This window comes from Cebus imitator, unplaced genomic scaffold (assembly GCF_001604975.1).
Source record: "Cebus imitator isolate Cc_AM_T3 unplaced genomic scaffold, Cebus_imitator-1.0 Scaffold568, whole genome shotgun sequence".
Taxonomy (NCBI): Eukaryota; Metazoa; Chordata; class Mammalia; order Primates; family Cebidae; genus Cebus; species Cebus imitator.
Genome location: NW_016107883.1, coordinates 987,998 through 1,002,673, shown reverse-complemented (window position 1 = coordinate 1,002,673; position 14,676 = coordinate 987,998). Strand labels below are relative to the sequence as shown.

The 14,676-nt window shown below is 52.2% G+C and overlaps 1 protein-coding gene across 2 annotated transcripts in view; it reads right to left on the bottom strand.

Annotated features, from left to right (window-relative positions):
• ALDH1L1 (aldehyde dehydrogenase 1 family member L1) overlaps positions 1-14,676 on the bottom strand; it is an 86,422-nt gene that overhangs the window by 22,028 nt on the left and 49,718 nt on the right. For both annotated transcript variants that reach the window (XM_017515988.2, XM_037734032.1), the window contains 5 exons: positions 11,271-11,418; positions 10,198-10,317; positions 8,972-9,099; positions 5,052-5,202; positions 3,904-3,974 (listed from right to left, as the gene is read on the bottom strand). In XM_017515988.2, the coding sequence (XP_017371477.1) occupies positions 3,904-3,974; positions 5,052-5,202; positions 8,972-9,099; positions 10,198-10,317; positions 11,271-11,418 (618 nt within the window). The remainder of the gene's footprint in view (positions 1-3,903; positions 3,975-5,051; positions 5,203-8,971; positions 9,100-10,197; positions 10,318-11,270; positions 11,419-14,676) is intronic.

Here is a 14,676-nt window from a genome sequence, read left to right as displayed (position 1 = left end):
GGGCACAGGCAATGAGAGAGGGTGATGGTGGGCAGGCCCAGGTGAGGACACAGGCCAGGAGGACCTGTAGAGGGTCAGGGGTCGCCAGGGGTGGGTCAGGAAGGCCTGGAGGGGGTCCTCCTGAGTGTGAGACCAGGTGTCAGTCTCAAGAAGAGAAGGGAAGGCAGGACTGATGAGGTCAGGGCGCTCTGCGTGAATCCAGAGCTTGGGGAGGCTGCAAAGTCCCAGGGACCAGCAGGCACACTGGTCGGGTATGAATCCTGCGTGGCCCTGCCTTCCCCCCATACAGCGCCACTCTGGGTGAGCGAGCACTGGGCAGTTAGATGAGGACATCCACACAGAGCCCCGCACGCAGACCACAGGCCGTGCTGTTCCCACCCCACTACCATCACAGGATGTTTCCCCAAAAGATAACTGCTTAGCCAGACCCAGGCTTTGGGCAGGACACTGGGTGAGGCATCACGGGGAAGCAGTAGGGGGCACTGAGAGGGTAGGGGAGCCACCCCGCACCCCACACGCACCCAGCTGATCGGGTGGGACAGGACAGGCAATAGGGAGGAGAGCGTGGGCTGGCGAGTTTTCCCAGGGAAGGGGTGAGGCTGTCGGTTACAGTGAAGGGGATTGAGGGGGGCTCATAAAAGAAAACACATCATAAAAGTCCCACAATTATATGCTGAATTGTGCCCCACCCCCCAGTTCCTATGCTGAAGTCCTAATCCCCAGAGCCTAAGGACATGCCCTTGCTTGGATACCAGATCGCTGTATTGTGATTAATTAGGATGTGGTCGAACCAGGGTGGGCGGGCCCCTAATCCAGCAAGAACACTGTCCTCATACAGAGAACACCACCTGGAGAGACAGATTCTCACAGCGGGAATGCCAAGAGGGCATGAGGCAGAGAGGGGGGCGCCCTATAAGCCAAGGAAGGCCAGAGGTCGCCAGCAGCTACCAGACACCAGGAGAGAGGTCGGGACAGACCCTCACAGCCCTCATGTGGAACCAGCTCTGCTCACATCTGACCTCAGACTTTCAGCTCCCAGAACTGTGAGACAAGTTTCCATTGATTAAGCCCTGCATTGGTTGTCCCTTCTACAGCAACCCAAGCCGACGCCCACACTCACTGGTTAGGGGAAAGGCCGAGCCCTGGGACTGGAGTATGCAGAGCCAGCCTGGCATGGGGTCAAAGGAGCAGGGCTCTGGGACCCAGGCCCGAGTCTATCCTCCCTGCCCAGCTACTGTGAGAACTGACCTTCATTAGCCTTGATGCCTCTGATTCTTAGTGGCCTTTCTTAGTGGGAGACTGAGTGGCCTCCCTCACCCAGTGAGACACCCCCCCCCATGAGTCTGAGGCCCACCCCACTCTCCCTCAGGGCCACTGCCCTGCTGTGGGTCCCTGAGCCCATCTCTCTTCTGCCCTCAGAGGCTCCCAGGGAGCTGCATGGACAGTAAGGGTGGAGCTCCTTCTCTCTCGGGAGCCTGGGGCCTGGGCAGGGGACACCAAGTAAGGTTTCTTGGTGTCCCCAAGAAACGCTTGGCTTGCTAGGGCGCTCCAGTGCATGTTCGGCCAGGATGCAGCTGAAGATGTGAGGGGAAAGGGCCCCACAAGTCAGCTGCAGCCTCACTGCTGGGGTTGCTGTGGGCCTGGCCAGGAAAGGAGATGGGAAGTCCCTCACTCTGTCATTCTGCAGTATTTATGGGATACTGCATGAGTGCTGGGATGATGACAGGCATGGGCACAGGGCAGCATTAGTCCGAATGGTCAGACAGAATAGAATGGGATTATAGATTAGAGAGGGCAGGCTGGGAGCAGAGGTCTTGGGGAATGCATTGCAGGTGAGAGCTGGAGGATAGCGGTGAGGGCTGCAGGTGGGACACGGGTGCAAGTGCTCGGCGGGGCATGAGTGTGGAGGATCCGGGATCTGTGAGGCCAGCACAGCCAACCACAGTGGACTGGGGAGGGGTCCAGGATACCAGGCCCGGATCCCAAGACTAAGTGAGGAGTCTGATTCCATGTGAAGGACACTGGGAAGCCACTCGAGGATTCTGAGTGGAGCAGTGACACGGTCTTTTGTGAATTTCCTAATACAAACATCCGAAAGAGCTGGCTTCTGCCACTTCTCAGCACCACAGACAGAATTCTTCTCTTAGCCCTAACCAGGAGGCCCTGCCCTGCCTGGCTCCTTCAGCTGGCCCTCGTAACTCCTTCACAGCATGCCGTGCCCTAGACACCTAACGCTAACCCATCAAAACAACTTAGTGAGGACAGAACTGTTTTATTACCATTTGACAGATGGGGAGACTGAGTACAGACAGGCTGGGAGCTTGCCCTAAAAAGGGGAGAAGCTGGGATTCCAACCTTGTGTTCCAGCTCTAGAACATTCCCACTGAGGCAAAGTCCCCTGTGAAGGTGGGGAGGGGTGAAGCCCAGACGCCCTGGCAGCCTCCCTGCCAGGCAGAGACGCATTAGTTCCAGAATTGCGACCAGCCAGGTGTGTGGCCAGCAGTGGACCTGCCTGACTGCCTGCCTTTGGGCAAACTCTGGTCTGTGTGAGTGGCCAGGACCAGGCCCCAGAGCAGGATGTGTTCACATTGGGGTACTGACTGGGTGCCCAGAGTCCGGGTCCAAGGCCAGCCTCACAGGGTGACACAGGGATGCTTTTGGGTGACAGTGTCTGTTTCTTCCTCAGTCCGATGGGAGCAGACATCTCTTTACCCCTCGCTGGCAGCTGGGAGGGAGGACAGCCTCACAGACCCAAGTGTGGCTCTGACCTGTGGCCCCAGGCAGTTCTTTGCTGTGGGGGGTCTGTCCTGTAGCATCCCCTGTTGGGACAACCAAAACCATGTGCAGATATTGCCCGGTGTCTGTGTGGGGACCCTGGAGGTGATGCCTCCACCCCCATCCTGGCTCCTCCCTGCGGCTCCAGGGTGAGAGGTTTCCTGACGCACAGGCCCCTTTCCCACAAGAGCTTCCTCTGGCCTGTGCTTGAGGACTTGGTTGTTCATCTGCATGAGCTGTCAGTGACACAGTGACATTGGAGCATGTTCTCCTTGCAAACACTCCAACATTCAGGTGGAGCTGAGTACCTTTGGCCACGCCCACAGCTGTGAGGTCCCCCACCCTGCAAGGCACACAGAGCAGGTGGGAATGACTGTGGTGTGGTGCTGATGGCAGCTGGGCCCTGCTCCTGGGTCACCCTGGCTAGGCCCTCCTCTGGCACCGTGTGCAGGCACAATGAGGGTGGACCCAGGGCTGGGGCTCTCTATGTCCAGTTGCAGGCACATCCCCAGAGCAGATCATGGATCAGGGCTCCACCAGCACCTGCTGCTCTGGTGTTTGCTGTCACCGACCAAGCACAGTGGCCCTGTACTCTTGGGTGAGCCTCCTCAGGCATGCATGTGAGTGACTCACCAGGACTGGGGCCAAGTGAGGATGTATGGCCTCGAGTGGTCACTGCCCAGTTTTCTCTGGTGAGGCGCCTCATGCCGGGTTCATTTCCTAGTTCCTATGCACTTGGTGTCGGTGGGGTCTGCACTCTTCCTGCTGAGCAGTTCTCAACCTCTGCCTGTTCTTCCTTCATTCTGTTTCCTGTTCCTCGGTGCTGTGCAGGAGTTCCTCATCTTTATAAACACTGACCTCACCATACCCATTTTGAATGTTTTTCGGGTTTACCCTTGTGTCCCATCCTGGGCCTGACTGATCCAGTGTTACTGGCTGATTAAATACAATTGTCCTCAAGTCCTTACAGCACTGCCTGGCACGGAGCAGGTGCTCTAGAAGGACATGGATGGCTGTTTGATAAACACATGTACAAGGGTGCTGTGAGCTCCTGCAGGCTGTGCTGCAGTCCCATGTACTGCATGGAAAGCACTGCGAGGCTGCACCTCGCCCTGGGCAGGGACTCACCCGACAGGCTCCTTCCTGGTCAAGGTCAGGTTGCGGTTGGGTCTGGCCTGGTTGATGGGGATGGTGGACCCCTGGAAGAGGCACAAGGGCAGTCACTCAGGGGCCCAGGGTCCACACCCTTCTTCCCCTGGGCAGCCAGTCTCCACCAGGGGCTCTGGGAGGAAGTCAAAGCCACCAGCTTTGGTGTGACCTGAGGCTTGAGAGATAGGCAGGGGGACAGCCAGAGGGGCAAGAAGTTTGCTCCACTCTGAGCCTGGCAGGCAGAGCCCTTGGGCAGGAAGCTGGTCCTGGTACCAGCAAGGCCTCTAGCTTTGACACTCGAGCAAGAAAAGATAAGGGTGGGGGCGGGGCCGGGTGCCCACCCCCTCCCCTTAGCTCTAAGCAGTTGAGCATGTGTAGAAGGCCCAGGCCTGGGGCCAGCTGCTACATGGCAGCAGAGTGGGGGTGCGCACCAGGCAGCCCACCTCCGTCCTTGCTGTCATGTCCTGGTGGAGAGAAGGAATGATGGAGCCCAAATCTGGCAGAGATGCTGTAAGCCCTGCAAAGATGGGTCTCCCCAGGGAGCCTCCACAAATGGCCCTCAGGTTCCATAACTGATGGTAAGGGCCTGAAGATATGGTGACCACTCCCTCCTGTGATGGTGTTGACTGTCCCTGTTGACCTTAGGGTGGGGGTATGGTGCCCACAAACCCAGAATAACTGCAGGAGTTCCTATAAAAACAGGCAGAAGAGAATGTCACAGGGATCCCAAGCCCAAGAGTGACCTGCTGCCGCTGGGAGACAGAGCATCTTGAGCAGGGACCTGCAGCCAGGAAGGACCTGCGCCCTCAGCCCTGCAACCACATGGAACTGAGCTCTGTCAACACCGGAACTCACCTGGATGCAAGTTCTGCCCCAGGGCATCAAGATAAGGCCCAGTCCGGCCAATGCCTTAACTTTGGCCTTTCCAGACCTCGGCATGGAAGCCAGCCCAGCCTGCCTGGAATTCCCACCTGCAGAACCACAAGCTAATAAACAGGTATTGTTCCAAGCCACCCAGTTGCGGTCATTTACTGTGCAGCATGCAGACTACTGTGCTGCCCTTGGAGTCCCCTAAATGGCTGGGCCAGTCTGTGTGTGCTCACACTGGGTGGGAGCCTGGGACCCACCTGGATCTTGTCACACCAGCCAGCAAAGTAGCGGAAGGTCTGGATGGACATCCCCACGTGGGTCTTCAGGGCCAGTGTGTAGACAGCACCCGCGTCCAGGGCCTCGATGGTGGCCAGCTCCTCCTGGTGCTGCTCCATGAGATCTGCCAACCTGGCCAGGGGGAGGGGAGGCGGTAAGTGGGCTCGGGCCTGGCACAGCCTCATCTGTCCTCACTAGGCCCTTCTTAAAGAAGGCAGGGCCTGCCATCCACCCCAGGTCTGCCACTCTCAGATGTGCAGACCTCCGTTTCATGCAATGGGCTGGCACCGTTAGCTCCACCAGATGGTTGTGAGGCTGACACCCTCTGTCCCTCTCTCCTTTCCTTGCTCTTCCCTCCCTTCCTTCCTGAAGTATCTGCGAATCCACTACTTTACCCAGTTCCCCTGAAATTATCCTGCAGAGGCATTCACTCACTTGCTGCAGACAGCAAAGGAGTCACCACCCAAGAGGCCCACTTTTCCTGTCTTCGGAAAGCTTGAACCAGGAGAAAGCCCATCTGTCTTTCCAGCACCAATAGTTCAGTCCAGGGCAGTGGGGACATGCTCCTGAGGTGTCTCCAGAGGTGGAGAGGTGGCCATATCCTCACCCTTCACAAGAGGGCTGACTAGGGAGTGACGCAGGGGCTGGTGCGTTTACACAGACTGCCTCCAGTCTGAGCATGCCGAGGTCGGGTTGCCTTCCCTTGATTCTGATGAATGTGCGGCTATGGGAAGCCTGGGAGTTATGAGGGTACCCGTCTCATTCCCTAGGGGGAGGGTGGCTAGGGAAAGTGGAGCCCACAGGCCCAGGGCAAACTCAGCCTTGCAGACAGGCAGCTTGGCTTGGGCCCAGAGGCAAGTGTGGAACCAAAGTCTGCAGCTGTTTCCCACACTGCTCCTCTCTGCACACAGGCACCATGAGGCCCACATGCACCCCAGGCCTGCTCTGGTCTTCACCTGCCTACACCCGCCAGGACCCATGGTGGGTCCATGCCACTCAGGATGCAACTCTGTGCCTGGCCGACCAGTCTCTGGCCCTGTTTCCACTTCATTCTGGGGCTGTGTGACCCCAGCCCCTCTGCCTCCCTTCTCCTGCTCCTTACATCGGCCTTTTCCAGGTGCTCAGGTCACTCGGGCCTCCTGCCTTGGGGCTTTTGGGGGCTGTGTTGCATGTTTGGGCCCTCTTTCCACACTGCTGTTTCTCCTCTCAGCCTTCTGAACTTCTTTCAGACTGAAATTCTCACCTGCGCCCTGAGTGATCAGAGCTCCCTGTCATGTCCTCTGATAGCCTCCTCTGTCTTTCTTCACTCCTCCCTGCCCACCACTACGGTTTCATAATAGACATTCACATAGATGACAATTTCATCACGATATGCCTGCCCATTGGAATCCCGGCTGCAGGGGGCAGGGCACTGTCTGATTCTCTGCTTTCCGCAGCACCCAGCTCCAGCACAGCTCTGGGCACACTCAGCTCAGGTTTGCTGCATGAAACTGACTGGGCGAGGCCACCCTGGGCAAGAAGAGCCCACGTGTAAATCAGTTTCTGAGAAAAACCGATTGTGTACAACAAATAGTGAAAATACCACCTAGTGGCCGGTAGTGGAACCTCAACCGGCAGCTGTTGCCTGTTGATGAAACAGGGCCTTGCGGTGATAAGGCACCAGCTGCTACCGCCCTTGGCAGCCCTCAGACCCAGAGCCTAACGGTCACTGCGTGTTGCCACCTGGACATGGAAGCCCACACAGCAGCCTCGGGACAGTCTCACCGCCCCTCTCCTGCAACCCTGCCCAACTGCAGCCCACTAAAGCTTGTGGTGTGCCATGCCTCCTGTGCTCACATCCTTTTCCTTCATCAGCCCTGATCCCTGAATCCCCCATATTCCTAGACAGTGCCACCTGTGTGTGACGTGGCTGTGTCATCAGTCCAGTTCCCAGGACATACTTTCTACAGTAGCCATCACCCGAGTGCACTATTCAGGAAGCTCTGAGTGGCTGCCTTGTGGGGCTATTCTATTGTCAATTCAGGTAGGCGGCTGAATTGACACCCTGGCACCTGCGCTCCCCAGAGCCCAGTCCCTGGGTGCCAGGGTAGCAGTGCAGGAGAAGTGAAGCTGCTGCCATCTCCCTCTGAAGGTCTGCAGGGCAGATGCAGGGGCGTCCAGGGGGCTCAGCCGGCCCTACAGACCATCAGCAGCCTGGACCACTGCCAGATCCTCAACCATGGACCACAGTCATATCTGGGCAGAGACAGCAGCTCCCCACGGTCTTTCCCACAAAGAGTAGCTCCTCTTTGTGGCTCTACTCGGCAGCTGGATACGGCTGCTTCTGCTCCCTGGAGGTTCTATCCTGTCCACCAGGAGTTTGTGGGACTGCCTAGGAACCTTCTTTAAATCTCCCTCTGGTCCTTCGTCCCAGCTTCCACAACTGTGTAATGTCTGATTCCTGCAGTGCCTTCTTGTTCTCTAACACCCATGGTGGTCCCACCACCCTGACAGGGTACTGTGTGGCCATTTATCTGGGAAATCCTGTTCTGCCCACTCTGGGACATCTAGACTCAGCCTCTGTCATGCTGAGCTCAGGCAGAACTAGCAATGGGCACTACCAGGACTCCAAGGGGCCTGAGAGCTTGTACAGGACAGGAACTGGTCCACTTACAGCTGCCAGGGTGCCTCCCTCACTGTCATTGTGGGTAAGTAGAGCTGTTACGATACAAGCCACCAGCTGGCAGCAGAGGCCAAGGAGGAACCCCACATACGCTGTTGGCCACGCAGTCTACCAAAGGTCTGCAGGGCCCAGGCCAGAGGCTCTCCCTTCACCTGGCATGCCTGTTTCACAGCTCTCCCTGACTTCCAGGAGCTCTAGGGACTGCTGGGCGTGGCCAGTGCCTTTCCAGAATTGAGGGGTTTGCAAAGGGGACAGGAACCTATGAAAGGCTAGGCATGCCAGCTCCCACAGCCCTCCCTGCCCCAATCCTAATCTCCATTTGTTTTTGCAAACCATGGAGGTCCCTCTCTCTTGTTTCCTGCTGCTGGGCTGCCCTGGCTTTTCTGGCCTCTGGAGTATAACAGAAACAGAGCCATTCTGACCACAGGGCCAAGGCAGGGTCTCTCCTGCCAGGTGAGGAGCCTCACTGGGACCTTGCAATAACCGGGCTTCGCAACTCTAGAGCTTCCCAGGACCTAGCGAAAGGGCCAGCCCCCGAGACGCCTGTGCCCTGGGTTCATCTGCCGGTAACCTCCCTTCTTTCAGGAACATCATCTCACCTCTGCAAAGGTGACTGCTTCTTCCCCCAAGGCCCTGTGGTTCCAGGGATGTAGCACCTCTCTTCTGGGCCTCTCTGTCACTCTACAGTCATAAGCTAAAGTCATCATCACAAGTCCTTGCCTAAGACATCTGAACTGGAACTAAGGAGAGAAGGTCCCTTCCTTCCTGACTTAAAATTAAAAAGAAAAGAAAATGTGAGACCTATGGATTCCAGCAGCCAGAGCCAGGCTGAGCAAGCAGAGTCCAGGTCAGCGCCTCCCTGGCCCTTGACTTCTGTGTGCAGGAGCTGAGTCTCCTTTGGCCCACGCTGGCAAGGGCAGTGCTGTGTCTGCCTGGGAGGCCCAGCCCGCGCGTACTTCAGAAGCAGCCCTTGGCTTCCGTACATCCTCACCTTCACCAGGCACCTCCCCTGAGGCCACTCTGCTGCAACACCTCGTGTTTCTCGTGTCCCTTCCTCTGAGAAACCTTTTCTGAGCCTCAGGCAAGGAGCCCCAGCCTGGTCCATCTGATGGCCTTGGTCCCATGGCGTCCCAAGGACCCACCTCCTCCTGGCAGGTAAAGAGGCCTTTGCAAAAGCACCCCCCGGCCCCGCCCAAGTTGACGGTGGCAAAGGCTGGCAGGTGCATGCTGAGCTCCCACCTGTACAGCAGCCGGCCCCGGTCCCGCGCGCTGATCTTCCCCCACAGTCCATTCTCAAAGGCATCCTTGGCTGCAGCCACTGCCTTGTCGACATCGGTGACTTGGGCCAGGGATACCTGGCAGATGACCTATAGCAAAAGCAGAGCTGTGACCAGTTCTCCCTCGGTCAGCTGCACACAAATCCCCTGCCTGCTACCCCAGCTTCCTCCTAGGCTTCCTCTTGTGCTTTGGCCATGCTTCCCCTGGCCACACAGGCAGGTGTGGAGGGGAAGCATGGCCAAAGGACAGCCCTGGGAGGGCTTACACAAGAAGAGAAGACAGGTCTTCCTGGGAGAAGGCTGTTTGTATGTCTAAACCCCACGGTCCCCACCCCGTTCCTGCCTTGAGTGTGCCACCCATGCAGGCTCCCTCAACTTGTGCCTGCTGGTGTGCTGAGGGGAGCCAGTGGGATCCTGGGGTGAGAGGGCAAAGCCAGCCCCTCCTGTCTGCCACCACAGACAGCCTCGCCCCTTCTGCCAAGGCCCCATCCTTAGCCCCTTCTGATGCTTCATCCCAAGGGCACTGCACTGTCCTATCTGTGTCCCTATCCCCTTCCTGTCTCTTTGCAGATCAGTCTTTAACTCCCTCGAATGATTCGTTTTGAGTATACTCTCTGTATTCTGCAAGGATTCAGCAGATCCTACAGGAGGGACAGGATAGAAAAACGTCAGTGTGCAGCCACAAGAGCAAGCTCTGCTTCGAGACCCACATTTCAGACATGCCCATCTGTGTATCTACCATAGGCGTGCATTGGCTCATCACACCCCAAGGTCACAGTCAAGAGAGAGTGGCAAACACGGGATTCAACTCGAGGATGAATGTCCCAGTGGCGGACAGTTCAAGTATTAGACAAGGCGAGTCCCATGCTGGGGCTACTGATGAAGTGTGGAGCTGTGGCAATGGCCTCATTTCTTCCTACTGGGGAGGAGGAACCCTGTTCCCAGTCTCTGAAGCAGGTACAAGACCCTTCAGAGCACTCCTGCCTCCTGCCACCACCTTGCACCTCCTCTCCGTACCACTCCAATAGGGTGGGCTGGAAAAGAACTGGTATAGTTTCCTGTCCCTCTCAAAGGCACATGTCCAAGCAGAGGCCCTCAAGGTCAGGACCCACAGAGGCCAGAAGGGGTAGGGGAGGAAGGATGGTAAGGCTGGGGAATGTGGGGAAGGGGCGCTGGGCCTGCACTCACACTTCCGTCAGTGGGATTGATGGTCTCAAAGGTCTTGGCGCCCTCGGCATCCATGAATGCCCCCCCGATGAAAAGCTGGTGGGGCATGTGGAGGGTGCGCTTGTTCACCACCATTTCCACCTGGAAGAAAGGACTCAGTGACAAGCACAAACCCACACAGGGCGCAGGAGGCACACACAGACAGCTGGACGGCCACACACAGGCATACTTCCCAAGGGCCTCCTGGGGCTCCAGAGCTGCATGTGGGCAGCAGCTGAGAGATGAAGGACAGCAGGGGAGAGATGAAGGACAGGCTCTGCAGTCAGGCTGCCTGGTGGGAGTCCAGCGCTTTCACCTACTCCCTGTGCGGCCTTGGGCTGGCTCCTCAGCTTCCTCAGGGCAGGGCCGAGAGGACTCTCAGCACAGAGGAAATGCCACTGGGCAGTGAGGCCCTTGGTAGCCACCAGACATGCCACCACCCACCACTCATGTCCCTATGGATTGGGAATTCCTCTCTGAATGCAGGCACTTCTGGGATACCATCCTCCTCCTGAAATATGTTCGTCAGTTGTTTGTCCTCAATCCCAAGGACACTCGGGGGTCCACCTTGGTCCACTGTGCTTTCTTCACCCACTTTTGTTCCAATCTACCAGCCAAACAAACTACGTCAAGGTCCATTCCTATGGGAGTTGGCAGTCTATAAAGATAGCTTGGGGAAGATTTCTTAATAATCTCTTTAAAAAATAGATTTTCAATTACTTATCATGCTTCCATACACACAAGTTGAATATATAGGATCATTTGTTTCCTTACTGGGAACTAGAAGTCTCTTAGTATCCTGATCGCATGCCTTGGGACTCAGGGTTTGGCCCATGTCCTGAGCATCAGACAGCAACATCCTCTGCTAAGCCTGCCTCACTGTACCAACATCCTCAGGCTATCCCAGGTGCAGGGAGAGCATGAGAAACGGAAGGGTAGGCTCCTGAGGCCCTGGCTTCCTGAATGCCCAGGTTTCTTCTCTTGTCTTAGGTAGTCACAGATGCAGCTGCCAGAGGGGTCTGCAGGGCCTGCTACAGGGAGGGCCCAGCACTCACGTAGTCAATGCTGCACTCGCCCTCCTCATCGTCCCCTCGAAGCTTCCTCACTAACAGCTGGATGAAGTCCCCAAAGGTGGATGCCATGTACACATCTTCGTTTTCTAACTCCAGGCCATCACACAGCTCCTTCATTTCCTCCACCAGCCTGGAGGAAGGAGATGGAAAGATGGGGACACAGGAGGGAATCGGCAGGCCTGCATCGCCAGCAGCAGCAGCAGTGGCACAAAACACCCCAAGAGGCCCATCCCAGCACCGGGGGCTAGCCATGAGCCCAGAAGTGGGGGAAAGGGCCCAGGCTGTGGACTCAGATGGCCCTGGGTCCAAATTCTCGCTCCATCACTTTCTAATTTGTGACCTGAGCCAAATTGCCTTAATTTATTCACCTGTAAAACAGAAGTAATGATAGCTCCTCTGTTATTTTGTGAGGAGTAAATATGACAACCACCTTATAATAATAATTAGTAGATTAATAATAATCTCCAAAAAACTCTGTTAAAAGAATAAAAATACAAACCACAAATTGGAAGAAAACATTTCCAAATCACATTATCTAATAAAGAACTTGTATTCAGGATATATAAAGAACCCTCAAAACTCAACACTAAGAAAGCAAACAACCTAATTAAAAATGAGCAAAAGATTGAACAGATGCCTCTCCAAAGGAGAAATATGGATGACAAATAAGAATATGACAAGATGCTCAACATCATTAGCCATTGGGGAAATGCAAATTAAAATCACAGTGAAATGTAGCTGCACATTTATTAGAATGTCTAAAGTTTAAAAGCCTGACCATTCCCACTACTGGGAAAGATGTAGTACACTGAGCAACTGGAGCTCACACATACCACTGGTGGGGATGTAAATGGTACTACCACTTTGCAAAGCAGTTTAGCAGTTTATAAAGAATTAAACATACTTCCCATTTCACTCTTAAGTATTTATCCCAAAGAAATAAAAGCCTATGTCTAGACAGCAGACAGCAGAACAGGAAGCTCTGAAAATACAACCCCTTACCTAAATAACTAAGGAATTAATATAAATCAAATATGTTGGAGATCTGGGGTCTAGTCAAATGCTTTCAGCACCAAGGAGAAAGACTGGTGAAGACGCTGGTAAGTGTCAATCATTTTCAGTGAATTTCAGTCTCTCATAAGCTATTGGTTGGCACCCGCCACCTCCCACCTCTGCCACAGAAAGCTTAAGCAGGGCTGGGTCATATTCCAGATACAGCTTGTTGAAGCCAAGGTGGGCAATAGGGACCTTGTCCTCCAACCACCAGCACTGTGTCCTGAGCATGGATATTCCTTTTGATTCCTGAGAGGCTATCATAAAGGCTGGCAGTCACTGTTTCAACCCTCGCAGCCTGGAGTAGCTTCCAGGAGATTTTGAAAGGCAATACTTTCTCGCCACTTTGGTAGCAAGGCATTTATGGAAATCTTTGTCAGGTCACTGTCTGACTACAGGAACAATGGAACAGAAAATTCAATGACAGCATACAACAAGGAACATACCTTGCAAAAATGATTTGGAAAAGTCACAAACAGGTGGCTCCAGCCCTCAACAAGGAAGATTAATAATCCCTAATGAGTGAGAGAAATATATTTCCAGAATTACCACAACATAACATTCAAAATGTCCAGTTATGACCAAGAAAGATCTACAAAACACATGAAGAAATAGGAAAGAAGAGCCCATTCACAGGAACAAAAAAGAATTTCAAAGAATGTATTCCTGAGGAAGATCAGATATTGGAATTATTGGTCAAAGACATTATGTCCAATGCCTTAAATATTTTCAATGAACTAAAGAAAATTATGAACAAAAACTAAAGGAAATCAAGAAAATGATGTGTGAACAAAATGAGAATATCAATAAAGTGACCACAACTATAAGAAGAAGTCAAGCACAAATTCTTGAGCTGGCAAGTACAATAACTGAAACAAACAAAAAACTCACTAAAGGGATTAAACAGTAGTTTTGAGCAGGCTGAAGGAAAGATGAGCAAAGTTGAAATTATTCAGTCTCAGAAGCAGAAAGAAAAAAGAATGAAGAAAAATGAAAAGAGCCTGTAGGATTTACAGGATGCCATGAAACATAACAACATACTCATAGGAACTCCAGAGAAAAAAAGAGAAAAAGGCAGAAAAAAAATTTATTTGGAGAAATAATGGCCCCAAAGTTCCCAAACATCAGGAAAGAAACGGATATACACATCTAAGACATTCAATGAAGTCCAAGAAGGATACACTCAAAGAGATCAACACCAAGGCACATTACACCCAACTTGTTGAAACGCAGAGAAAGAGAAATAATTTGGACAGTAGCAAGAGAGAAGTGGCTTGTTATATACAAAGGATCTTTGATAAGATTAAAAGCTGACTTCCACTAAAACATCTTAAAGGACAGAAAACAGTTGGATAACATATTAAAAGTTATGGGGAAAAATGGCAACCAAGAATTCTATATCCATCAAAACTATCTTTCAAGAATGAAAGAGAAATTAAGATATTACCATAGAAACAAAGGCTGAAGAAATTCATTAGCAGTAGACCTTCCCTAGAAGAAATGCTGAAAAAGAGTCTTTCTCTTTTTATTTATTTCTGCCATTTGTTTTTTGCATGTCTTATTTTTTTTGTTCCTCAGTTTCTCTATACTTGTATTTTTAATGTGGTTTGTAACTTCTCTTTTTTTCCTATACAATAATTTTAAATATATATTAATGGGTATACAATGTATAAAAATGTACATTGTGACAGTAGTACTATAAAGGGGAAGGAAAAGAGATGTATAGAATGAGAATGTTTTTATACTATTGAAGCTGGGTTGATATTATTCAAACTACCTTGTTATAAATTTAACATGTCAATTATAATCCCCAAGTAACAACCCTGAAATAACTAAAAAACATACAATTAAAGAAGGGAATCAAAGTCATACACTACAAAAAAATTACCAAATACAAAAAAGGACAGTATACAGAAAGTGAGGACAAAAAAATAAGATATGCAGAAAACAAATGGCAGAAATAAATCTTTATTTATTAGTAAGCAAGTTAAATGTAAATTGATTAAACTCTCCAGTTCAATCTATTTTAAAGTTTAAACATGAGAAGGCACAAATTGGATAACTGAATAAAACCCAATATCCATACATATGCCACAAGAGAATCACTTAGATATAAGGATATAAAAGAGCTGGAAGTAAAAGGATGGAGAAAACATTCCATGCCAATAGTAACATAAAATAGACTTTAAATCTAACAAGTTTACAAGAGACAAAGAAGGATATTATATTGATAACAAGGTTTGATGCTGCAAGAGGATATAACGATTATAAATTCATACACACCTAACACAGCCCCAAAATATGTGAAGCAAAATTAACTTTTCTACCATAGTAG